Source organism: Molossus molossus, unplaced genomic scaffold (assembly GCF_014108415.1).
Source record: "Molossus molossus isolate mMolMol1 unplaced genomic scaffold, mMolMol1.p scaffold_m16_p_11, whole genome shotgun sequence".
Classification (NCBI taxonomy): domain Eukaryota; kingdom Metazoa; phylum Chordata; class Mammalia; order Chiroptera; family Molossidae; genus Molossus; species Molossus molossus.
In genome coordinates this window covers 73,584,175-73,610,630 of record NW_023425346.1, presented here as the reverse complement: position 1 = coordinate 73,610,630, position 26,456 = coordinate 73,584,175, and the positions used below count along the sequence as shown (strand labels likewise).

Below are 26,456 nucleotides of genomic sequence, written 5' to 3'. Positions count from 1 at the left end.
CCCACTCTATCTGTACAAAAAATGGAAAAATGTCCTTGGGTGAGGATAAAAAAAAACAAAAACATCAAATTATAATATGCAGCTAAGCAGAAATCTTTGTAACACTAAATACCTATAACACTAAACACCTACAAAAGACAGGTCTAAAATCCATGAATTCCGCTTCCACTTAAGAAACTAAAAGTGAACAGCAAATAAAACCTAATGTAAACAGAATAAAAGAAACAAAGATCAGAGAGAAAACAAATAAATTAAAAAACACAAGAATAATGGAAAAAGCTGGTTATTTGAGAAGATCAATAAAATTGGTAATCAGAAAAAGAAAGAGGGAAGAAACAAAATACTTATATAAAGAATGAGAGAAATGGCATAAATCTAAATTGTAAAGATATTAAAAAGATAATAAGGGTATATTATGAGTAAGTTTATGCCAAATAATTTTATGTTAGATGACACAGATTCCTTGAAAGATTACAAAATTACCACAGCTCATGCAAGAAGATATAGATAACTATTCAATTTGCTAAAACTTTGCTAAGAATTTTTGCATCTATGTTCATAAGGGATATTCGTCTGTCATTTTCTTTTTAAAAAATTAAAATTTTAATTCAAAAACAACTCTTCTACAAATAAACACTAGGCCAAGATGTTTCAACCTGTAAATTCTAACAAACATTTAAGAAAAATATGATACCAATTCTATACAAACTTGTCCATAAATCTGAAGACAAGGGAATACTTTTCATAAAGGCCAGCATTACATTGATACAAAAAAAATTACAAGGAAGAAAAAAACACTATTGACCTATATCCACAAGGAAAATTGATGTAAATATTTTTAACAAGTGCTGGCCAGTTTGGCTCAGCAGTTAGAGTGCCGGCCTGCAGACCAGAGAATCTCGGGTTCAGTTCCCACTAAGGGAATCTGAATAAATAAAACAACAGATTTGATAAAAATATCTTAAAACCCTTACATACTTAGTAACTTGAAAAATAACATATCTTCATATTCATACTGGTAAGGACAACAGTAATTAATACAAACATCAAGCACAATCATTGTAGGAATAGTGGTCATTTTTATATAGCTTGGCAAATTATCAACTACCTGCTGGTTATTAATTTTCAAACATATGGAAGCCCTGTGGTAATACACATTAAATTGATTCTCTTCCACAAATATGGCATAATGAAAAAATGAATTATTAATCTTCTCTGTAAGAAATCACTTAACTCATTCATATTTTTGGCAATGTACAACCTAAATACAGTCATTTACACAGAAACTAATTAAAAACTTTAGTAAAATATGTTATATTGACATGATCACAAAATTTAAGTCATTACTCCTTCAAACTCTATTCTTACATGTGCAAACACAATTTTTATTACTTTATGTAAGTTGCTAAACTTTTATTTCTTTAAAACTAGTTCGATACACAACTGTATATAATACATTCTCACAAAAAGTTATTTCATTAAACAGAACTTTACGAATCATGGGTATCTCAAATCAGTCAGATAACAATTGAAATATGAATAATTTTCAATCAATTTAATTTTTCTCAATTTCACAAAATATATGTCTACCTTAAGAAACATAATTTTATGTCAAGTCTAACAGTATTTTTTCAATAACTGTTTTAGCCCTGGCTGGTGTACTCAGTGTCTGAGCATCAGCCCTTGCATGGTAGGATCTCAGGTTCAGTACCCAGAAAGGTACACACCTGGGTTGCAGGTTCAATCCCTGGGCCTCCGTGGTCGGGGTATGTAAGGGAGGCAACACATCAATGTTTCTCACTCTCTCGCTCTCTCACTCTTGCTCTCATTCTTCCTCTCTCCCCCTCCTTCTCTCCCTTCTACTTTCTCAAAATCAGTGAGAAAAAAAATATCCTCAAGTGAGGATAAACAAAAAAAAATTTAATAACTGTTTTTAAAAATATGATTTGCATACATTTAATTTTCAGCCAGATTTCTTAATGTTTATAAATTAATAGTTTTCTAAAATCTTATGCTGCTTTTTTGAAGGAATAGCAGGAAAAACAATCTACTGTAATATTAACATTTAGATTGCTTATTGATTTTATTACATAAGTGTCCTGAATACCTGATATTAACTACTGTCTAGCCTTAAAATTATAAATTACGATAGTAATTAGTCATAAAAATACCAAAATAATTTAAATTAGAATTAAATATCCTAAAATAAGATAATTTACAATCATATTCAAGACTTACATGGAAATCTACATAAAATAATGTGATCTGCTAAAGCAGTGTACTGCCAAATCCCAATCACACCCCAAATGAAAACTGCAGGGTAATATAATCTATTAGGCTCTGAAAGTAAGATCTTCACCTAGTGATATGCCACACTAAAAAAAGGAGAATCCAAAGGAATGAAATAGTAATAAAGAAAATATGTTAATTTAATAGGACTTTATGCTAAAGTATCTGTCAGAAAATACTAAGGTTCTTTTGGCTTAAAAAAAGAAAACATTAATACCAGTCCATATTAACAATAGTAGTATTATATACCACGATAAAAAAATATTCTCCTTGAAATATGTTAATTGTCATGTTTTAAAATGTATGTGAAGGGTGTAGCAAAAAGCATATTCCAAGTGTTCTCTTCTATCCCCATTTTAAATAAATCTGGAGTCATTCTAAAGCTGAATATAAAAAGATATGCTATACTGTTGACTACAGAATACTACAAAGTTTTATTGCCATTTAAACAAAGAAGCCATAACAGTTAAATGAGCTCAAGAAATAGGTTTCAGTATCACAAGGTGCCAGCTGTAAAGAGTTATGGCTAATTGAATATGGAACTCCTGCTTAATCAGATAACTGCTCTGCTATTTCCAAATGAAATGCCATTTCCATACTGTCTGAAAATGGCCCGTTTTATTGGTAACCAGAGAAAACAATATAAACTGTAAATAACATTAAGTGCTCTGTTTACCCATTCCAGGCACTGAAGTAGCAGGGGATCCAAGACGTCTTGGTAATACATTTGATGATAGAACTGCAGTAACATTTTTTTCCGGGGGTCCACCAGGGGCTGAAGTGTCCTTTCCTGGTCCAGGAGATACTGGAACTTGTGGAGTAGGGCCTTGGCTAGACCTTGCTGGTGTTGGAGAAAGGTTTCTTTGAGCTGCCGTTCGCTGACGAATCTCTGAGAATAAGAATAAAAAGTATATATTACATTTAATATCCAATATACCACATTAGCCAATACTGCAAGTATTACTCAACATTTAATTTAGTTTTGTGCCACCAAAAGGCATCTGTAGGGCCAAAAATGTTTGTAAAAAGAAATCTATAAAATTTAACATTGAAAACTGACTATAACAGAGTACTCCATTTCTGAACCTACAAGTCAACTGCATATATTTACACAAGCCTGATCTCAGTCTATCTACTGATATCATTTTTTCAAAATAAATTCAAATAAAATAAAATCGTCACCCAATTATGTGTTGTGTTGTCTTTTATAGTAATCCTTCTTAACTTATGAAAAAGAAAGGATGTTTACCAGAATTAGTGAAGATAAAAACAATGTTAACTCAAAGAAATGAGTGAGTAAGTATCTTCTGGATTTATCAAATAATTTATGAAGTAATTAAAGTAGTCACAGAAATGCTGAAAAAAATATTCTTTACTATTAGGTACCATGCCCATTCTCCTTTATACTACTGCTATCTTCTTAGTAAGTTTTTTTCCCCCCAATACATTCAATAAAGGAAAATTCCCATGCAGCATAAATAATGTATTACCATAAATAAATCTTATATTTAGTTGCAGAAATTACAAGATCTTCTGTAACGAGTTGGTAAATGTGCCACATCCAGGCTGCTGCCTCTTTTCGTAGTTTTATTGAAACACAATAATGCTCTTTTGTTTACATATTGTCTGTGGCTGCTTTAAGAGTTGAGTAGTTGTAACAGAGACCATATGGCTCTCAAAGCCATTCACTATATTTACTATCTGGCCCTTTACAGAAGGTTTTATGATCCCCTAACTCGATAACATAAATTCAGTTCTATCATTCCCCATTCCCACCAATACCTTACTTGAATGTTGATGGTAACATCTCAGGTAAAGAAGCACTTTAAGCTTTTTAATTCTACATATCACATTAAATTATTGCAAATCTTGAAATAGTAGGCTGAAACTCAAGAAGTTAAATTTTAATTGACATGATTGGTAAAAATGCACACTTCCACAAGCAAAATACTTTAGATTTGGACTTTAATTGACAGTTAAAGATTTTTCATGAAAAGTTCACTGCAATCAAAAGTACAGCTTTGCATCAGATTTCAGATGCGTTGTGACATCAGATGTGTTGTGTTGTCTTTTATAGTAATCCTGCTTAACTTATGAAAAAGAAAGGATGTTTACCAGAATTAGTGAAGATAAAAACAATGTTAACTCAAAGAAATGAGTGAGTAAGTATCTTCTGGACTTATCAAATAATTTATGAAGTAATTAAAGTAGTCATAGAAATGCTGAAAAAAATATTCTTTACTATTAGGTACCATTACTAACCTACTAGTTAGTAATCTGGGCCCTGTGGTCAGAAAGGTTTGGTTAGAATCCTGGCTGTTGCTACATTACCTCAGATGGGTTAACTTCACTAAGTCTATTCTTAACTCAGAATTGTTATGAAGGTTAAATAAGATAATATCTGTAAATTGATAGCTCATATTTATTGAATACATATTATTTCAGATGACAGTGTTTTCATGCAATTAAGTATTTTCAAATGACCAATGAGCTGTAATTACTGGGACCAACTAGTTTTTCACTGATTCTTTTTTTTTGTTTGTTTGTTTTTTTATCCTCACCCGAGGACATTTTTCCATTTTTTTTTTTTTTTTGTATAGACAGAGTGGGAGGGAGAGAGAGGAAGAGAGAGAGAGAGAAACATCGATGTGAAAGGGACACATCGAGTGGCTGCCACCCGCACAACCAACCAGGGCCGGGGACAAACTGCAACCAAGGTACATGCCCTTAGCGGGAACCGAACCCGGGTCTCTCCGGACCGCAGGCGGACGCTCTAACCGCTGAGCCAAACCGGCCAGGGCTTCACTGATTCTTAATGTAGTCTCTAACCTAGCCACGGCAATAATAAATTACAAGCATGTCATCATTATATAAATGGAACTGTCTTTATATTTGGCTATTTTCCATGCAATTTACATAGAAATTTTCAGATTTTACCTGGACTAATTGTATCCTAACATCTCCTACAAATTAGCTGGTCACTTAATAATCACCAGGGAACACCTTAAAAGGTAGTTGCACATTAGGAAACCCATTAAATGCTACAAAGGTACTAAGATCAATAAAATCATATTAAGATTTGGTCATTTAAATTAATTTTTAAAAACAAGATATCAAATACTATAAATCATTTTTAGCTGATTTTCAAATAAAACCACAACTTAAAAAAAAATGACATTTTCTTCCAAAGTTTAACATGCATTAGATTGTATTAAAAGTAACTACTATCTTTTCACTTCTTGAACAAAGGCTTGAAACTGCTTCCTCTGAATGTGCATTTACCCTGTGAAAACCAACCAAAGCACATTTTTAACATCACTCATGTACTCTGAAAGGTGAGGTCTATAACTAACTAGTAAGCAAAGAACACCCTGTCTAGCATTCCATAAAAGAGACTTGGCATAATAGTTTCTAAATTTAAATTTAGGTAGACAAGGTGGGGGGAAATTATATAGAAGAGCCAGGGAGGGGAGAAAACAGTTTTATCCCTTTCAAAGGAAAAGCAGGTAACAAAGACAGTATGGTGATTACAGTAGGAAAAGGGAAGAGGGGGAGGTAGAAAAGGGTATAGGATAAATGGTGAGGGAAGGAGACTTGACTTTGGGTGGTGAACATACAATACAATATATAGATGACATGTTATAGAACTGTACACTTGAAACTGCTATAATTTTATTAACCAATGTCACCCCAATAAGAGTTACAAATCAATCATTAAAAATAGCTAGCAATACAATCTAAATCTATTCTTGGTAAAGTGTTATGGAATATTCTAGTAATCTCAATTTAAAATATCTAATATTTTCCGTGGCCGGTGTGGCTCAGTTGGGTTGAGTGTTGTCCCATACACCAGTCAGGGCACATACCGAGGCTGCTAGTTCAATCCCTGGTTGGGGCGTGTGCAGGAGGCAGCCAAGCAATGCTTCTCTCTCACATTAATGTTTCTCTCTCCTTTCCTTTCTCTAAAATCAATTCTTAAAAAGTAAAATAAAATAAAATATCTAAGATTTCTCAATTTTTAGCCACTTGCCACTCACAAATGCCTTGTATTATCACTACTCCAAAAAGTTTCTAGTACCTAACAAAGTAGTCATATTGGTTATATTCAACATTTTCTGAATTTAAATATAAAATAGCATCCGCCCCCCAAATTTACCAAGCATTCCACATCAACCTGGTATAGAATCATAAGGAGTATTCCATAAGGTCAATTCTTGACTGGAGGACATTTTAACATCCTTATCAATGACCAATCAATCAATGATTCGATAAAAATCACACTCATTGAATATGAGGATATGCCTATATATTTAAATAAAAAATAAAACAAATAAAATCAAAATAAGATTAAAAACTATATTATGATAAACAAAAAGAAGAAAAGTTTAAAATAATAATAAACAAGATATTTGCTAAAGCACAGACAACGAGAGCAAACTGTTTTGAGTTAAATTTTAGCTCCACCACATTTATTACAAGTGCATGCAGCCTTCCAAGTTGATAACATCTCTCAGTTCAGCTTCAGCAAATGAGAATACTTACCTCATACAATTTCTGTAAAGATCATCAACACAAAGAGCTTAGCCAGAGCACAGAAAAATTACTTAATAAGCAATAACTAGTATAAGTAGTATACATCTAAAGGTTCCAGAGATTACAGTAAGTCAATAGCTAAGCAATCTAGCATTTCTAAATCAATTATTAAAATATAATACAGATATTAATTTACAAATTAAATATTTTCCTAAAGTTATTTGTGAACTTAAAGTGTAAATTCACAATTTATATAAAAACTTAAATCTATAACCCTAGCTTGCAATTAAATAATTCTTGAGATGAATGTGCTATAATACAAATAATTACCTTTTATCAGATTTTTAAATACTACTTCTTTACATACTGATAAAAAGTTTTGTGTTTGTTTTGTGTTTAAGATATAGTAGAAAGAACATCATACAACATTTAGGAGGCACAAATTTTCATCCTAGAGGATATCATCTGTGAACTAAAAAGTCTTTTAACCACTCTGGGTTTCAAATTTCTTTAAAGAGCATTGGCAGAAATACAAACACTATCTTCATATTTTCCTCAGTATTGGTCAAAGGCTTTATGAACTATTGTGTCCAGTTCTAAGCCTCATAAAAAATTTTCATAAATTTTAGTAATAAGAAAAAAATCTTTAAGCCTGTGAATGACTCACATATGCATATGTGGAAACTTAAATTTAGGGTTAATTTGGCTCTTTATAAGTATAATTGAGATGTAGTTAAGTGAGGTACAAGGATATATCCTCGGGAGAGTTTCTATTTTTCAATTTATATGGATTCAGGTTTCAATGTTTAAATTATATTCCTTTAAATAACCAAAATAATAAGAGAGTTTCTATTTTTCAATTTATATGGATTCAGGTTTCAATGTTTAAACTTATATTCCTTTAAATAACCAAAATAATAAAGACGTGCATCCACCTTCTCTTCCTTTTGTTTTCAAAATTTTCTAAAGGCTACATTCACTATATCATCTTCTTCAAATCTTACTCATACAAAGCTCCTTTAAGTACAGTGTCTGCCCTACTTCTCTACTGAAATTATTTTCTCAATAGTCTCAATAGGTTGATTGATGGCTTTTTATTAACAGAAATGACTCCATCACACCTTCCTTCCCATAGAGGCAAAGCTTTTTGAAAAAAATACAAAAGAGAAAAACTTCCCCAACATTTCACTTCTCAACACAACACAATCTGGTTTTTGAGCTCCCTTGTAGCTACTATTGTATCACTCACCACTGAAAGTACCATTGTTTTGGTTACATCACCATTATTATTAGTATAGCTGCTCTTTATCAAATCTCTATTATCTTCTAGGAACTATACCAGGTGTTTTGTGTGAGTTTACTAATTTATGTAATATTTATGTAATATTATGTAATAGTTAACCCTAGGATAGTTAGATAACTTCTATCCTTAGTTTTCAAAAGAAACCAAAGCTCAGAAACTAAGTAACTTGCCACAAGTCTCACAGTAAAAGAAGAGCTGGAGTAAAGATTCAAATCCCAGTTTTTATGACAACGATGCTCTCACTCTGTTATATAACCTGTCAGATGCAATGGTCTCATTTGTCTTCTACTTACTTGATTCTATGCAGACTATGACAGTGGATGCCATCTCTACTACACTTCAACTTTTTAGGTGCCAGTTGAGTTCTGCTTTTAACTCTGCTCATTTCTGCTGTCCTTTTCCTGGGCTCCTCTTTCTCCATCTATCCTTACATATTAATGTTTCCTGGGGTTCCGCTAATTCTCTCCCTGGGCAATTTCACTCAATCCCATGGGTCCTATACTTCCCAATGATGCCTAATGTGTATCTACAACCTCAACCAATTTCCTGAGCTCCATATGAAATAATATCAACTTCCTATAAACTGCACCACTTGAATGTAATTCACACTCAACAGATCCAAAAGCAAATTCATTATCTTCTATACAAACCTTCTACTTCAATTCTTATATACCTTGTCTTGCTTAAAACACTAACATCTAACCAGTTAACCAGCCAAAAACCTAGGCAGTATTTTGACTCCTCCTCCCACTCCCTACTTTCCAAATCTGATTGACATCTAGTCCTGTCAATCTACTCTTAAATCTGAATTCTCTCAAATCTCTTTTTTCAGCTCTTTTGCCACAACTTTATCTAGTGTGGGCCTTTATCTCTTACCTATGTTAGATGATATCCAATCTTCAGCCTTGCCCTCTCTAATCCATTCTCCATGTTATATAAAAATTTTTAAGTGTTTTTCTAAAATGCAAACTTGATCTGAATGGGATTCAGAGTTGCAAATAGAGGTCCCAAGCAAAGATAATACAAAACTACAAAATACACACATGCAAGGTAAGTGCCATAAAAAAAGAATCACTGAAGTATCATGGAGAGTTCAAGAAAGGGAAGATTAAACTCAGCAATGGGATGAAGAAAGGATTCATGATAATAGTGGCATTTAAGATGAACACTGAAAATAAATGCGGATAGAAATTCCTTTGTTAACTGTATTAAGATACATGTGGAGAGGACTTCCGGTCAAGATGGCGGCATAGGTAAACGTGGTATCGCGTCCTCCCACAACCACATCAAAGTTACAACTAACTACAGAACAACCATCATTCAAAACCGCCTGAAATCAAGCTGATGGAAGTCCTACACCTATGGAATTAAAGCAGCAGCCACATCCAGACTGGTAGGAGGGGCGGAGGCGCGAGGGGCAGCAGCAAGACGGGCTAGTCCCACACCCACGTGTGGCGGATAAAAATCAGGAGGACACCTCGGCTGGGAAGGTCTTTCCCGAGGACTGAGGGGTCCCCGTCCCACACCAGGTGCCCCGCTCAGGGTTCCAGTACCAGGAAGAGAAGTCCCCATAACTTCTGGCTGGAAAAACCAGCAGGAACTGAGGCTCAGGGAAGCTGACCTGGCTGGAGCCCCAGGCAGCTCCTTAAAGGGCCCGCGCACGGACTTATCTGACTCTCTCCCTCTAAGCTTGGAGGGAAGGCAGCTCCAGGGGCACCAGAGACATACAGGGAAGCACTGAGCTGTTTGGCACTGAGGGCTGGAGAGGGGGATTTCTCCAGGACAAACGTGTTATCAGAGGCCTTTGTTCCTTTGGTGAGCCCTTCCCTGGGGAGGCAGACAGCCGCCATATCTGGGACTCCAGCAACCTGGCTCACACTGGTAACTCCGCCCTGGTTATTCCCTGAGGCCCCGCCCCACCCAACTTTCAGGTCCACCCAAGCTTTTGCCACTTGCTTAACCATAGGATTGGCCTGTCTTGGATCCTGCCTCAGGTTTTTCCTAAATTCTTTCAAACGAGCAGCATCTGGTCTCAGCTAGCCCCATACCGCTTGTTAAGTAATACACAGAAACAAACACAGGGAGGCAGCCAAAATGAGGAAACAAAGAAACAGGTCCCAAATGAAAGAACAGAACAAAACCCCAAGAAAAGAACTAAGCAAAATGGAGATAAGCAACCTAACAGATGCTGAGTTCAAAATACTGCTTATAAGGATGCTCAATGAACTCAGTGAGAACCTCAGTGAACTTAGTGAGGGCCTCAAGAGCATAAAAAAGGGCCAGAATTGAAGGAGGCATTAACTGAAATAAAGAATAATTTACACAGCTTCAATAGTAGAGTACGTAAAGCCAAGAAGCAAACCATCGATTTGGAATATAAGGAAGCAAAAAACACCCAATCAGAACAGCAAAAAGAAAAATGAATCCAAAAAAATGAGGATAGTGTAAGGAGCCTCTAGGACAACTTCAAGCGTGCCAACATTCGCATCTTGGGGGTGCCAGAAGGAGAAGAGAGAGAACAAGAAATCGAACCTGTTTGAAACAATAATGGCAAAAAACTTTCCTAACTTGGTGAAGGAAACAGACATACAAGTCCAGGAAGCACAGAGAGTCCCAAACAAGATGAACCCCAAGAGGCCCACACCAAGATACATCATCATCAAAATGCAAAAGGTTCAAGACAAAGAGAGAATATTAAAAGCAGCAAGAGAAAGGCAGCTAGTTACCTATAAGGGAGTTCCCATAAGGCTGTCAGCTGATTTCTCAAAAGAAACTTTGCAGGCCAGAAAGGAGTGTCAAGAGATATTCAGAGTAATGAAAAGCAAGAACCTACAACCAAGATTACTCTATCCTGCAAAGCTGTCATTTAGAATCGATGTCCATATAAAGACTTTCCCAGACAAGGAAAAGTTAAAGGAGTTCATCACCACCAAACCATTATTATATAAAATGATGGTCTTTTTGAAGAGAAAGATAAAATATATGAACAAACAAAATGGCAATGAATACATATCTATCAACAATGGAATCTACAAACAAAATGAACAGGTAGAACAGAAACATTCTCATAGATACAGAGAACATTTTGTTTGTTGCCAGATGGGAGGGGGGTTGGGGGAATGGGTGAAAAAGGTGAAGGGATTAAGAAGTACAAGTTGGTTGCTAGACTGATGAACCTCAAAGGGAAAGGGGTTGGGGGGGTGGGAAGAAATAAACCAAAGAACTTATATGCATAACCAATGGACACAGACAATAGTGTGGGAAAAGGCAGGAGGGGCGGCGGGAGTGGGGAGGAGGGGGTCAATGGGGGAAAAATGAGGAACATCTGTAATACATTCTACATTCAACAATAAAGATTTAAAAAAAAATAAATAAATAAATAAATAAAATAAACGTTATTCAAATGAAAAAAAAAAAAAGATACATGTGGCAGTTTTAAAATAAGAGTCCGAAATTCTTTGCCTCCCACCAAATGGAGGAAGGAGGATATAAATGTCCCCTCCCTTGAATCTATGCTGTTACTGTTTGACCACAAAAATATAGGTGTGTCAGTTTTTAGGGCTACTTTCTCTCTCTTGAGCTGCTTACTCTTAGACCCAGCCACCATGATAGGAGCAAGCCAAAGTGATCCCATTAGAGAGGCCCACGTGGAAACAATCCAACAGTCAGTACCAATTTGTCAGCCTTGTGGGTAAGCTGTCTTGGTAATAGATCCTCCAGCTCCAATCAGGTAGCTCCAACTGATGTGAGGCAAAGATGAGCTGATTCTACCAAACCTTGCCCAAATTACAAATTTATGGGCAAAACAAATAAATGCTTATTTAAGCCACTAAGTTTTGAGATGGTTTGTTACACAATAGGTAACTGTAAGAGTACAGATATGACTTAAGTAAAGAACACCTAAAAAAAGAGAATTTACTATTTTATAAGGTGTTTTCCAGATTTTCTTAATCAAATGTACACCCCACCCCCCAAAAAACCCAGCAAAATATGAAGTACCATGCCTTTTGCTCTCAAGATCAAAAAAGATTAATGACTTCTATTTTAATCTTCCATATATGCCATGGAACACAAGTGAGTTAACTCTAAAAACCCACTTACATAAGAAGTTGTAATCTATTTGCCAGAGCCATTAAATTTTTCTGCAATACTTATTGATTTCAAATTTAGCTGTGGCAGGATACAACTGACTTTCCTTTTGTTAATTTCATTAGTAGAGACATAATGTTATTGTTACATACAAAGGTAGAGAGAATGTCTAGGCGGCTTCCTTTTAAAACAAATATATAAGGGTCTGTTAAGAATTTATTTTAGTTATCGGATGGCATCCTCCAATAATCTTTTCAACCTCTCTACTTCAGTCCTTCACTCCCTTTTATGATCATCATCTAGTCCTATATCCTTGCCATTAAGGATAACTGCACTCCTCTCAAGTTCAATCATCCTACTCTCAACCCACCACACTTAACTTTTCAGCTTTTTTGGTAAAGAGTCAGACAGTAAATATTTTACATTTTGTCAACTGTATATGGTTTCTGTTGCATATTTATTCTTCTTTGTTAGTTTTTAGAACATTTTAAAAAAGGAAAACCAATTCTAAACTCAAGAGCCATGTAAGAGATTTTGGCCTATATTTGCAGGCTGTAATTTGCAAACTCTTCTATTAACACTACCAGCACCTCTGACTATCCATCATTTCACTCTCATGTCCTTATTTCCCTCATGATCATCTTAAGACTTAATAATACAGTGTTATAATAACTCCTTTGTATACAACTTCACTTCCCTGCCCCTTTATCATTTTATCCAATCCATGATTAGGCATAATCCCATTCCTGGTTAAAGCCAGCTTTCTGCCTACTCCATACCTGGAGCTAAACACAACTGAAAAACACACAACTATGCTTTAAATTCATGACTGTTGACTTCAAGTGGATGCTAGTGTCCTCAAGCATTCCTACATTTTTCTAATCTATTTACTCTCATACTCTCCTAGGAAATTATTTTTTACCTTCTCTGCAAAACTCCAACATCTTCCTCATCCTGATTAAGAAAATAGATAAAACCAGAAGAAATTTCCACCACCTACCAATATCTATCCAAGTACTCTGTCTTCCCTCCTCACTATAGAGGAACTGTGCACTCCTACTGAAAGCCAACTCCTCCACTTGTATCCTAAATCCAATCTCTTCTTGCCTCCTCAAGGACAGTTCTCCAACAATTGTCCCCACTCTCTCCTTCATCATCAATTATTTTGTGTCTTCTAGGCCATTCCCAGTAGCATACAAACATGCTATCATTTCTTTCTATAGCATGTTCACCCATACACACAAATGCCTCTGCCTCCAGCTACCCATTTTTCCACTACTTTACTCAAAAGAATTGTATCTTCAAATTGTCTCCAACTTCTCTACCCCCATACTTTCTTAAACTCACCCTAACCAGGCTTTTGCCTCCATTCTTCCACCAAAAACTGTTCTTTTCAAGGTCACCAAGGAGCTCAACATTGCTAAAAATCAATGGTCAATTCTTGACACTCAACTCACTTGGCAGCAGTTTTTGTCACAGATGATCACTACGTTGAAATACTCCTTTAAATTAGCATCTAGGACTTCACACTCTCCTGGGTTTCCTATCTCACTGATCACTTCTTTCCAGTTTCTTTTCTGGTTCCTCTTCATTATTTCCAACAACTTAATGTTAGAGTGCCCTAGGGTGGCCTTGGTCATTTTCTTTTCCACATTTACATCCTTGGCAATCTCATCCAGTCTCATGGTTTAATACCATCCATAAACTAATGACACCCAAATTTATATCTCCAGCCCAGATAATTCTTGTTTGCCAGACTCATACTCAATTGCTTCCTCAACTTGGATGTCTAATAGGCATCTCAAACAGACATGTCCAAAATTAACCCTGTTCTTCACCACCTAACCTCCAAATAGCAGTTAATTACAACAGACCTAAAATAACCCAGAATATTGGAACAATACACTCCAAAACAAAACTTTTTTAAAGGTTATCAGCTTCTTAAGATCAAAAACCATATTATAATCATCTGTTTATTCTCCATGGTGCCTGCACATGAGTTATTTAATAAATTCTTTTAAATGAACAATTCATTTATATATAACTAAATGTTAATTCTCCAGAAAAGAATATTTAAAAACAGTGCCACAGGAATCTAAACCAAAGAGACCACCAACAATGTTTGTGTGTGTTTTTAAGCAATGGTTTTCTATAATTATGACATGACATCAGAAGGAAAAAAAAGTATTTGAATATCACAGCTTCTAAGGAGAGATGAATTTAGCTTCTTCAAGAAACTTATGTTGCCCTGGCTGGTTTGGCTCAGCGGTTGGAGCGTTGGCCTGCAGACCAGAGTCCCGGGTTCAGTTCCGGTTAGGGGCAAGTACCAAAAAAAAAAAAAAAAAAAGCTACCTGCAAAAAAATGAAGCTGGAACACAAACTTACACCATACATGAAAATAAACTCAAATGGATAAAAGATTTAAATGTAACTTGTGAATCTATAAAACTTCCAGAAGAAAATGTAGGCAACTAAATCTCAGACATCAGCCCTAGCCTGTTTGGCTCAGCAGTTAGAGCGTTGGCCTGTGGTCTGGAGAGACCCGGGTTCAGTTCCCGCTAAGGGCACGTACCTCGGTTGCAGCTTGTCCCCAGCCCTGGTTCGGTCATGTGGATGGCAACCACTCAATGTGTCCCTTTCACGTCAATGTTTCTTTCTCTCTCTCTCTCCCTCCCTCCCACTCTATCTGAACAAAATATGGAAAAATGTCCTAAGGTGAGGATAAAAAAATGTCAGACATTATACGCAGCAGAATTTTCACTGATACAACACCTAAGACAACAGAAACAAAGGAAAAAATGAACACATGGGACTACATCAAACTCAAAAGCTTCTGCACAGCAAAAGAAACAACTATCAAAATGGAAAAGGGTCCCACTATATGGGAGACCATAATCGCCAATGATGCATCAGATAAGGGGTTAATTTCCAAAATATATAGAGTATTCATACAACTCAACAAAAGGAAGACAAAGAACCCAATTAAAAAATGGGCAGAGGACCTAAATAGACACCTCTCCAAAAAGGACATACAAATGGCCAAGAGACATATGAAGAAATGCTCAACATCACTAATCATCAGAGATGCAAATTAAAACAACAATGAGCTATCACCTCACACCTGTCAGAATGGCCGCCATCAACAAATCATCAAACAACAAATGTTGATGAGGGTGTGGAGAAAAGGGGACTCTAGTACACTGCTGGTGGGAATGCAGACTGGTGCAGCCACTGTGGAAAACAATATGGTGTTACCTCAAAAAGTTAAAAATTGAACTTCCATTTGACCAAGTGATCCCACTACTAGGAATATACCCTAAGAAGCCTGAAAACACCATTCAAAGAGAATATATGTACCCCTGTGTTCATAGCAGCACTATTTACAATAGCTAAGATCTGGACACAACCCAAGTGCCCATCAGTAGATGAGTGGATAAAAAGCTGTGGTACATGTACACAATGGAATACTATGCAGCTCTAAGAAAGAAAGATCTCTTATCCTATGAGATGTTATAGAAGGATAAGAAAGAAAGAACTCTGGACTTCCGGTCAAGATGGCGGCGCAGGTAAACACGGTATCGCATCCTCCCACAACCACATCAAAGTTACAACTAAACTACAGAACAACCATCATTCAAAACCGCCTGAAATCAAGCTGAATGGAAGTCGTACAACTATGGAACTAAGAAAAAAAAAAAAGCAGCTACATCCAGACCGGTAGGACAGGCGGCGCGCTGCGGCGAGATGGGCTGGTCCCACACCCAAGCGTGGTGGATAAAAATCAGGAGGCTCCCACGGCTGGGAAGGTCCTTCCTGAGGACTGAGGGGTCCCCGTCCCACACCAGGTGCCCCGTTCAGGGTTCCAGTGCCAGGAAGAGAAGTCCCCATAACTTCTGGCTGGAAAAACCAGCGGAAACTGAGGCTCCGGGAAGCTGACCTGGCTGGAGCCCCAGGCAGCTCCCTAAAGGGCCGGCGCACGGACTTATCGGACTCTCTCCCTCTAAGCTCGGAGGGGAGGCAGCTCGAGGGGTGCCAGAGACACACAGGGAAGATCTGAGCTGTTTGGCACTGGAGCGAGCGCTGGAGAGGGGGCTTCCTCGGGGACAAACGTGCTGTCAGAGGCCTTTGTTCCTTTGGTGAGCCCTTCCCGTGGGCGGCAGACAGAAGCCATATCTGGGACTCCAGCAACCTGGCTCACACTGGTAGCCCCGCCCTGCTGACTCCCTAAGGCCCCGCCCCACTCCACACAACTTTCAAGCACACCCAAGCTGTTGCCACTTGCTTAACCATAGGATTGGCCTGTCTTGGATCCTGCTTCAGGTTTTTCCTAAATTCTTTCAAACGAGCAGCACCGGGTCTCAGCGAGCCCCATACCTCTCATTAAGTAATACACAGAAACAAACACAGGGAGGCAGCCAAAATGAGGAGACAAAGAAACAGGTCCCAAATGAAAGAACAGAACAAAACCCCAAGAAAAGAACTAAGCGAAATGGAGATAAGCAACCTAACAGATACTGAGTTCAAAATACTGCTTATAAGGATGCTCAATGAACTTAGTGAGAACCTCAGTGAACTTAGGGAGGGCCTCAAGAGCATAAAAAAGGACCAGTTAGAAATCATGGATACACAGTTAGAATTAAAGGAGGCATTAACTGAAATAAAGAATAATTTACACAGCTTCAATAACAGAGTAGGTAAATCCAAGGAGCAAACCATCGACTTGGAATATAAGGAAGCAAAAAATCCCCAATCAGAACAGCAAAAAGAATCCAAAAAAATGAGGATAGTGTAAGGAGCCTCTGGGACAACTTCAAGCATGCCAACATTCGCATCTTGGGGGTGCCCGAAGGAGAAGAGCGAGAACAAGAAATCGAAAACCTGTTGGAAACAATAATGGCAGAAAACTTTCCTAACTTGGTGAAGGAAACAGACTTACAAGTCCAGGAAGCACAGAGAGTCCCAAATAAGATGAACCCCAAGAGGCCCACACCAACACACATCATCATCAAAATGCAAAAGGTTCAAGACAAAGAGAGAATATTAAAAGCAGCAAGAGAAAGGCAGCTAGTTACCTACAAGGGAGTACCCATTAGGCTGTCAGCTGATTTCTCAAAAGAAACTTTGCAGGCCAGAAGGGAGTGGCAAGAAATATTCAGAGTGATGAAAAGCAAGAACCTACAACCAAAATTACTCTATCCTGCAAAGCTGTCATTTAGAATCGATGGACATATAAAAACTTTCCCAGACAAGAAAAAGTTAAAGGAGTTCATCACTACCAAACCGTTATTATATGAAATGATGAAGGGTCTTTTTGAAGAAAAAGATAAAATGTATGAACAAACAAAATGGCAATGAATACATATCTATCAACAATGGAATCTACAAACAAAATGAACAGGAAGAACAGAAACATTCTCATAGATACAGAGAACATTTTGTTGGTTGCCAGTTGGGAAGGGGGTTGGGGGAATGGGTGAAAAGGGTGAAGGGATTAAGAAGCACAAATTCATTGCTAGACTGACAAACCTCAAAGGGAAAGGGGTTGGGGGGTGGGAAGAAATAAACCAAAGAACTTATATGCATAACCAATGGACACAGACAATAGTGTGGGAAAAGGTGGGAGGGGGGCGGGAGTGGGGAGGAGGGGGTCAATGGGGGAAAAATGTGGAACATCTGTAATACATTTTACATCCAAAAATAAAGATTTGAAGGAAAAAAAAAAAGAAAGAAAGAAAGAACTCTTATCCTTTGAGATGTCATAGAAGGACCTGGAGAGTATTATGCTAAGCGAAACAAGCCAAGAGAGAAAGACAAATATCACATGATCTCACTTATATGTGGAATATAATGAACTAAGCAAACTGCTGAACAAAATTAACCCAGAGTTATGAAGATGGGGTACAGACTGACAAGCCTCAGAGGAGGGGGGGGAGGTTTGTGGGGGAAGAGATAAACAATAGAACTTATATGCATATATGCATGACCAATGAACATAGACAACAAAGATGGGGACAAGGTGGGAGGGAAGGGGAGGTGGGTGTCAATGGGGGAAAAATGAGAAACATCTGTAACAAAAACAAATTAATAAAAAATTTAAAAATAAATAAATAAAATAAAATAAAAAATATCTACCAGGTAAAAAAAAAAATGAAACTTATGTTGCCTAAATATTAATAAACATTTAAGAATGTCAGTAAATGGCATCTAAACTTTATTAATAAGAGTGAAAAGGACAGACTTTTTTTAAAAAGTAACTGCTAGCAACAGCTTTCTGCATTTTAAAAATATATTAACTAAGATTATTTTAAAAGGGCTTTTGAAAAGTTATTCCCAGTTATAAAAAATACTGTAAAAATTATAGAAACCTAGCCCATAGGCCAAAAATGTTTTTATAATTGCTAGAAAGAAGTGTAAATTGTAGAAAATTTAAACTGATTATGAAAGTAGGAGTTTCATTGCAAGTACCTATGCCCAATATTTTTAAATCATATATAAACTTTTACATGTATCAAAAGAGCAGGCTAATGTTTTTAAAAACCAAAATCCTACTTATGGAATTATGGGAGAGAGTGGGATCCTTCCCACATAGCTTTGCCCATTAGAAAACCTAAAACTATTATGGCTTATTTAGTATCCATAGCCTTTGTGGACATTTATAAAATAATTGACTTCTCAAAGTTCTAAAAGTCATCCTAACTTTATGAACCAGCTACAATTCTGATAATTTATAAGAATAAATGTTGAATTTGTTAAAATAGTATATTCTATATTGCAACAAAAGCCTTGCAAACTATATTACTATATTCTAGACAAGAGAACAGAGTGAAGCCAATGCAAGCCCAAAAATATCCCAGTCTTGGGAAAACTTTATGTAACCACTTAAAATAATGACCTTTTAAATTTTACATAGTAATTAATGATATAATAGTGATGATTTCATTAGTAATCTGGTACTATACCCTCCAAAAGAAAGAGTTAATGTTATTATATAGCAGTAATTCAATTTTTTTCTAATTTTTAAATTATTTTATTCTCTTCCTAAATAAGAGTGTCATTTTAGAAGAAACTTCAAATTTAACAAAAATCTTCATTAAATGTACCTCAAAAATAAATAATAAAAATGTAAAAATTTTCTTAAAAACAGATATTCTAAGAAATCCTTACTTAAAGGAAGAGACAAAACCTTACAAAATACTGGTGAAATTAGATTTCAAAAGATTAAACCAATTATATATTTAGTCTCAATAGATACCATCTTTATTTATCAACATAATCCTATAAAATCAAAATGAGATAAACTTATTGCCTTATCACTCCAAGTCATATCCCAAATTACCAAATAAAAATTAATATAAATTCATTAAATGTAAGTTTTTACACACCTCTGTCACACTTTTGAACTCACTTGGGTAAATATGGATCTTTCCAACAGCAGCAGCAGTTTCTACAAAGTTATTTACCTTGTCCAGGCCTTGCAGTTACAGCTGCTCCAGCAGATGGCGGCTCAAACTCCTGTCAATTACAATAATGTTATTACAGTGACCTATTACAATGTGCAATTTATAATAAAATAGTAGTGATATCAGAGCCTTACCTTTGCTTTCTTTGAGTCTGGATCAAACCTTTCAAGAATTAATTTAGCCGTTTTATAAGTTTCTTTTTCCATGACTTCTTCAAGCTGCGAACAAAAATTTCCATAAATTGCCACATTTTAGAACACACACTACTTATTTTATAAGTCCTATTCAAAAAGTGTTCAAGTATAAGGCTTAAAATAAACAGCACATAATATATCCAGATAGCATGAAAGACTTCCTACAGTCAAATAATTAAAATCTAGATTTTAAAATGACTTTTAACCTCTACAATGTTAGTTGTATTTAACAGCTTTACTGCAAGGAAATACCAAATATTGCTAATTGTTTACATATAATGAGGAGAATAATTACATGCACCAACTTCAATAATGGAATGTGCAAAAATCTATCAGCCATCATTATTGGAAGTTATTAGACATGACAAGCAAATGACAGGCAATTCCTCAGATTTATTTCCTCATAGCACTTAATGCTATTAATTTAAAGAAGGTCGTTAGCCAAGAGCTTTTCAAAATAAAATCTCTGTGCCAATTAACTGCTGTCAGCATCGATTTTAGATTATTTATTAGCAGAAGCAATTAGCTTGCTGCAAATGCAGCAAACACTCAGTAACTGGGAGAACAGCCATGGCATTTGCTCAAATGATTTTAAAACCTAAAGCCCCCCCCCCCCCTTTTTTAACTTAGATTCAAACAACTTTAAAGGGAAAAAAACATGAACATAGTAAGAATTAAAGTAAAATTTTTACTGAGTTCTATGCTCACACTAGGGACTGTAATTAAAATACTTCATTATTATAGCATTTTATTTACAATGCACTCAAGTCACTTTATGGCTTAATACATGGGTTTAATTTTAAAAGTAATCACTACTAAAGCATCATTTTAGCAGTTATGGCCCAATATCAGAAAAAGTTTATAACTTTAGTACAAGACATTCATAGTTATGACAAATAGCTAATGTGTGGAATAAAATGCTTTTGCAAAAATTGGAATGGTACATTTTCCTTCTCAGTGACCACTGATAGCCACTTGGATTCACTAAATGTCATATTCCAAAGGACATTTACTTTAAAATGCAACACAGAACACATGTACCAAGTTAAAAATATGTTGCCACAATAGTAATTAATAGATTCCTCATTAAAAACTCAATCTAACATTTAAGAAGCTAAGTACTTAGAAAATGATTAATTAACCTTGGTTTGGCAAAACTAAAACATTTTCTTAATTATTTCAAAATTATAATAAATTCTCAAAGCAAAGATATTTCATTTTCTGATGTAAAGGAAATGTTTGTAATATCACTTTAGAGTTGAGGAAAAACTGGAAATGAGGTTAGAGAAAGGGTATACGGTAGAATATATCCCCAAATCAACATAATCTATATGGAATATCAAAGAACTGAATCCCTGATTTCTACAAATTAATTTTGATGTTTTAGACCAGTGTTACAGTAATAGAACTTTATGTAGTGATATAAATGTTTTATATCTGCATGATACAGTAGCTACTAAGCCATATGTGATAAATGGGCATTTAAAATGTTTGTGCAGTCCAGCCGGTGTGGCTCAGTGGTTGAGCGTCAACTCATGAACCAAGAGGTCACTTATTGACCGGTGGGTCAATTCCCAGTCAGCACACTTTCCAGGTTGTGGGCCGGATCCCCAGTAGGGGGTACGCAGGAGGCAGCCAATCGATATTCTCATCAATGTTTTTCTCTCTTCCTCTCACTTCCTCTCTCTCTAAAATCAATAAAGGAAAAAAAATTTTTTTAAATGTCTGTGCAACTAAAAAACTGAACTGTAATATTATTCCATTTTAAATAACGTAAATTTTAAAAGCTACTTGAAGCCGGCTGGTGTGGCTCAGTGGAATGAGTTATCATCCCATGCACCAAGAGGTCACCAGTTTGATCCCCAGTATGGAGCGTGCAGGAGGCAGCCAATTGATGTTTCTCTCATTAATGTTTCTATCTCTCTCCCATTCTCCCTTCCTCTCAATCTAAAAAAATCAATCAGTCAGTCAATAAAAAGCTACTTGGAGCCCTGGCCTGTGTGGTTCAGTTGGCTGGGAGTCCTCCCATGCACCAAAGGGTTCCTGGTTTGATTCCCAGTCAGGGCACAAGCCAGGGTTTCAGACTCAATTTCCCGGGATGGGGTGGGGAGGAGGCAGCAGATCAATGTTATGTTCTCACATCAGTGTTTCTCTCTGTCTCCCCCCTCCCTTCCTCTCTCTCTAAAAATCAATTTTAAAAATATTTTTTATAAAGTTACATGGAGCTAGTGGCTATTGATTTGGACAGCACAGTTCTAAGCTAAGATTACTGCTAGGTTTAAAAAGATGAGATACTACTGTGATCTTTAAAACAACACACAAAACTCAAAACCAAAATGTCAATTCACCAAATGATTTTAATTCCTGGTACATCATTCAACAAATATTTGTGTTAAGTCCATGTACATGTAAAGTATCTTAAATAATTTTTAAAAGGAACTAAAATATATAAATCCATTCTACTTTTCTAGCCAAAAATTTTAACATATAGCTTAATTAACACATTTATCTATACAACATTGTAAGTGAATTAACTTATTTTAAATAGACATTCTGATCAGTGGAAACAACATAACTTGAAATTTTGAAGTCAGAAAAGATCTGGGTTCAAAGCATATCTCTATTCTTAATCAACTAGAAAGACTTTAAGCAAGTCTATTAGCCTCAGTTTCTCCTTTTCTAAAACAGATAAAGATTTTCTTCATAGCACTATTGTGCAACTTAAATATAATAATGTAGGAGAAAAAGTCTACAATAGTCCCTAATACAACAATACATAATAATCTTCAATGATACCTCAATTATTCAGAATGGGTCTGAAACAAGCAGTGCTTCCAAAAAAACCCAACATATTAATCCCAGGATTGAAGAGTAAGAAACTGGAATCTCAGAATTCCCTAGATTATAAGTTACTCTGTATTTTTCACAATATTTAATATATTTTAAGTAATAATGAATGACATAACAAGCAGAGAATTGTTTTTCTATGATATGATTATATTGAAAGTTACAGAGTTTTATATTTAAGAAAATAATGAATGCATGGTTATTTATTATAAATCAACATTATTTTGACAAGATTATATATTTTAATAGCATGTAACAATTATTTCTACCTGGTATAGACATTTCATCATAAAAAACACTTAAGGAATACTACCACAAAATAAGTGTCAAAAACTTTGATTTTGAAAGATAATTCTATACACATTTAATATTTAAATTATTATTCTTGAAATAAAATTTTAAAATACTTAAATTATTAATTGCCCTATCCAATATTCTTGATTTTTATTTCATGACAGATATTCTAAATGTAGAAATATTTCTTTCATTCTGCATTGACTTTGGTCAAATTACTGAGTGTACTCAAAGGCATCTTCAATTCAGAGCATTAAGCTATATGTTGCAGCACTGAAACTCATCTTTTTACAACAATGAAAATATTGCCTGTTTACTTTGATTTGGGATTTGCTGTTGAAATCAATATTGTTTTTACTAATTCAGATATTATATCATTTTATGATTTCATATAGGAGTATTTCACAATAATATTTACATCTTTTCTCTCTCTGCCTTTCTCTGCTAAAGTATTTACAAAGATCTGTAGCCTATGGTAAATATTCAAAACACTGGAAAATGCCAGCAAACATTAATGGATAATATAAAAATGTAACATTTGAAACTTAACAGCTCTACAGAGAATCAAATTGTGAAACTGCCAATTTAAGGACATCCTTTGCTTCCAAATTTATTTCATGGAATATCATTTGCAGGATTTTGTATAAAGTATACTATATGTATTAACTTATTATTTATTTGTGAGAACAACTCTCCATTAATAACAGACAGACCCATAAAACATACTTATAACATGGTCACAAAAACAAGACTGACTGATTAACTAGATTGTTCCACTTCTCCTGTGCATGGTCCTGTACTGTTCCTAGAAATGTCCACATTAACATACAGCTCAGCATGTCAACATTTCTTGCTTTTGCTTTCAAGTGACATTAGTGGGTTCCTTTGAACCAGTGATATTTGTAGTTGACTGTTAAGCTTAAATTCTCAGAGAACTATAACACTTCTTCCCATGTTCCCAATTTCTTAACTAATTTTTCTCAGGACTTGGTAAATTTCCTGAGAAATGCCAGAAAGAAATATCACACAGAAATACTATTTTTGGCCCTAGCCAGTTTGGCTCAGCGGTTAGAGTGTCGGCCCGCGAACCAGAGAGTCCCGGGTTTGATTCCTACTAAGGGCACATACCTTGGTTGCAGTTTGTCCCCGGCCCCAGTTGGGGTCGTGTGGGTGGCAGCCACTCGACGTGTCTCTCTCACGTTGATGTTTCTTTCTCTCTCTTCCTCCCTTTCTCCCTCCTGCTCTATCTGAAGATAAATGCAAAAATGTCCTTGGGTGAGGATAAAAAATTTTAAAAAATACTATTTTTGGAAAAAGCATGGCATTTTCATGCAGCCACTTAAAGAGGTCATTTTGACTCATGTGTTTTAGATCTTGATTTTGAATTGTTTTGATAAGATGCTCATGGATGCAGAGGGATTATGTATTGAACAATGATTTTTTAAAAACAAGTGTTTTTTTAAAAGACCAAAAAATATGTGAGTGGCAAAATACACAGTACATCCAGACTTGGAAGTTTTTTTAGATAACTAAAGATTCATTCCCTTTATTTTAATAAGCAAATGCTTATCTTATATTAAGTTCCTAGATTTAAAACACTGTTGTCACTAATTTTCCTTTCTAAGTAATTTAACTTTCTAATAAATTGATAATTCATGTTCACTGTTACAAATTACACTTTTACAAATTACAAATTACGTTACAAGTCTATTCATATTAAAAAGATGCATCCCTAAGAAAACCACTTTTACTAAAATATCAAGTAGTAAATATAACTTATATTGTGTTAATAAAATAGAAGGTATAGGAGTTGGATGGTTTTAGACTGATAGTCGTTTTTCCTACAGGCATTTCAACAATAAAAGTATTTTTAAAGCTATAAATGTAGAGTATAAACTTATACATCAATGAACAAGATCAGTTTTGATTACATTTAGCTTTTGCTCAAATTAACGTCCCTTCTTTTTCCTCTCATTACCAGTATAATCATTAGCTAGCCCTGCGCTACTTACTAATTCACCCTTAACACCTACTGTTCTAAACAAAGTGTAAAGCTACTCACAAAGCAGCTTTGTTAAGGGCTTGGGCAATAAAGGCCAGGGACTAGTCCCAGTAGCAACAGTGTTATAACCAGCAATAGTCAAGTCATGAAAATTGTGTTCCCTAATTAATAAAGTGAGTTAGAACAGCCAACTTACTTTCCTTTAATCGTACTGCAAGAAAAATGTCATGCTGAACTATTCTGTGATGCTGATTCTTCGTGAACCATTTTGATATTCACAACTATTGAACCCTGAACTGAATTTCCCAACTGTCGGGCCTAGATGAAGCATCTTTTATGTTGTGAGTCCTTCAAGAGCTATTAAAGAAGTAGCAAATAGCTTGCCTTGCCCTTTTGCAGAATTTTTCAAGTCTACTCTTTACCCTATTGAGTTTTTTCCCCAATCGTGTGTTCTCCAAGATTCTGTTTTCTGGTGATGGGATGCCACTAACATGAGGATGGTTTCTCATCACTTGGAATTTTTTATTTTCTTCTTTTTTCTTTTGTCTCCCTCCTTGTCTTTTCTACTTTAATCAATATTTCTCTATTTCAGTACATGTAGGGCTTGGCTCTGACTACTACTACCAGCTTTTTTTTTTATCATAACAAAAAACCAAACTAATCATATCACAACATCTATACTGCTAAGAACCACCAGTTTCTCCTCACTTTGTTATTTTTTCTCAATTAAAGTTTACATTTAATATTATTTTGTATTAGTTTCAGGTGTACAGCATAGTGGTTAGAGTGCCAGTGGTTCTCAACCTGTGGGTCGCAACCCCTTTGGGGGTTGAACAACGCTTTCACAGGGGTCGCCTAAGACCATCGGAAAACACATTTCCGATGGCAATTCATAACAGTAGCAAAATTACAGTTATGAAGTAGCAACAAAAATAATTTTATGGTTGGGGGTCACCACAATATGAGGAACTATATTAAAGGGTCACAGCATTAGGAAGATTGAGAACCGTTAGACAATCATATACTTTACAAAGTGCCACCCCTGATATTTCCAGTACCAACCTGGTTTCATATGTAAATAGTTGTTACAATACTGACTATATTTCCTATGCTTCACTCTTCATCCTCATATAACTGCTAATCTGTATGTCTTAATCCCTTTACCCGGCCCTCCTCCCCTCTGGCAATATCAATCTGTTCTCCTTATCTATGAGTCTGTTTCTGTTTTATTTATTCCTTTATATGGTTCTTTAGATTCCACATATCAGTGAATCATTTCCTCACTTTGAATTCTGGCTGCTCCATAATGCACAAAATGTCAGAAACATAATACAACGAAAATATATTTTCTTTTCCTGAAAACTGTACTTTTTTTTTTAATCCTCACCCAAGGATATTTTTCCATTGATTTTCAGATGAAGTGGGAGGGAGGGAGGGAGAGAGAG

General features: G+C 35.5%; 1 protein-coding gene across 5 annotated transcripts in view; it reads right to left on the bottom strand.

The window, feature by feature from the left end:
* The window catches only part of LNPK (lunapark, ER junction formation factor), a 78,340-nt gene that overhangs the window by 15,844 nt on the left and 36,040 nt on the right, over positions 1-26,456 (bottom strand). For all 5 annotated transcript variants that reach the window (XM_036254524.1, XM_036254526.1, XM_036254525.1 and 2 more), the window contains 3 exons: positions 19,809-19,892; positions 19,675-19,726; positions 2,966-3,178 (listed from right to left, as the gene is read on the bottom strand). In XM_036254524.1, coding sequence (XP_036110417.1) covers positions 2,966-3,178; positions 19,675-19,726; positions 19,809-19,892 — 349 coding nt within the window. The remainder of the gene's footprint in view (positions 1-2,965; positions 3,179-19,674; positions 19,727-19,808; positions 19,893-26,456) is intronic.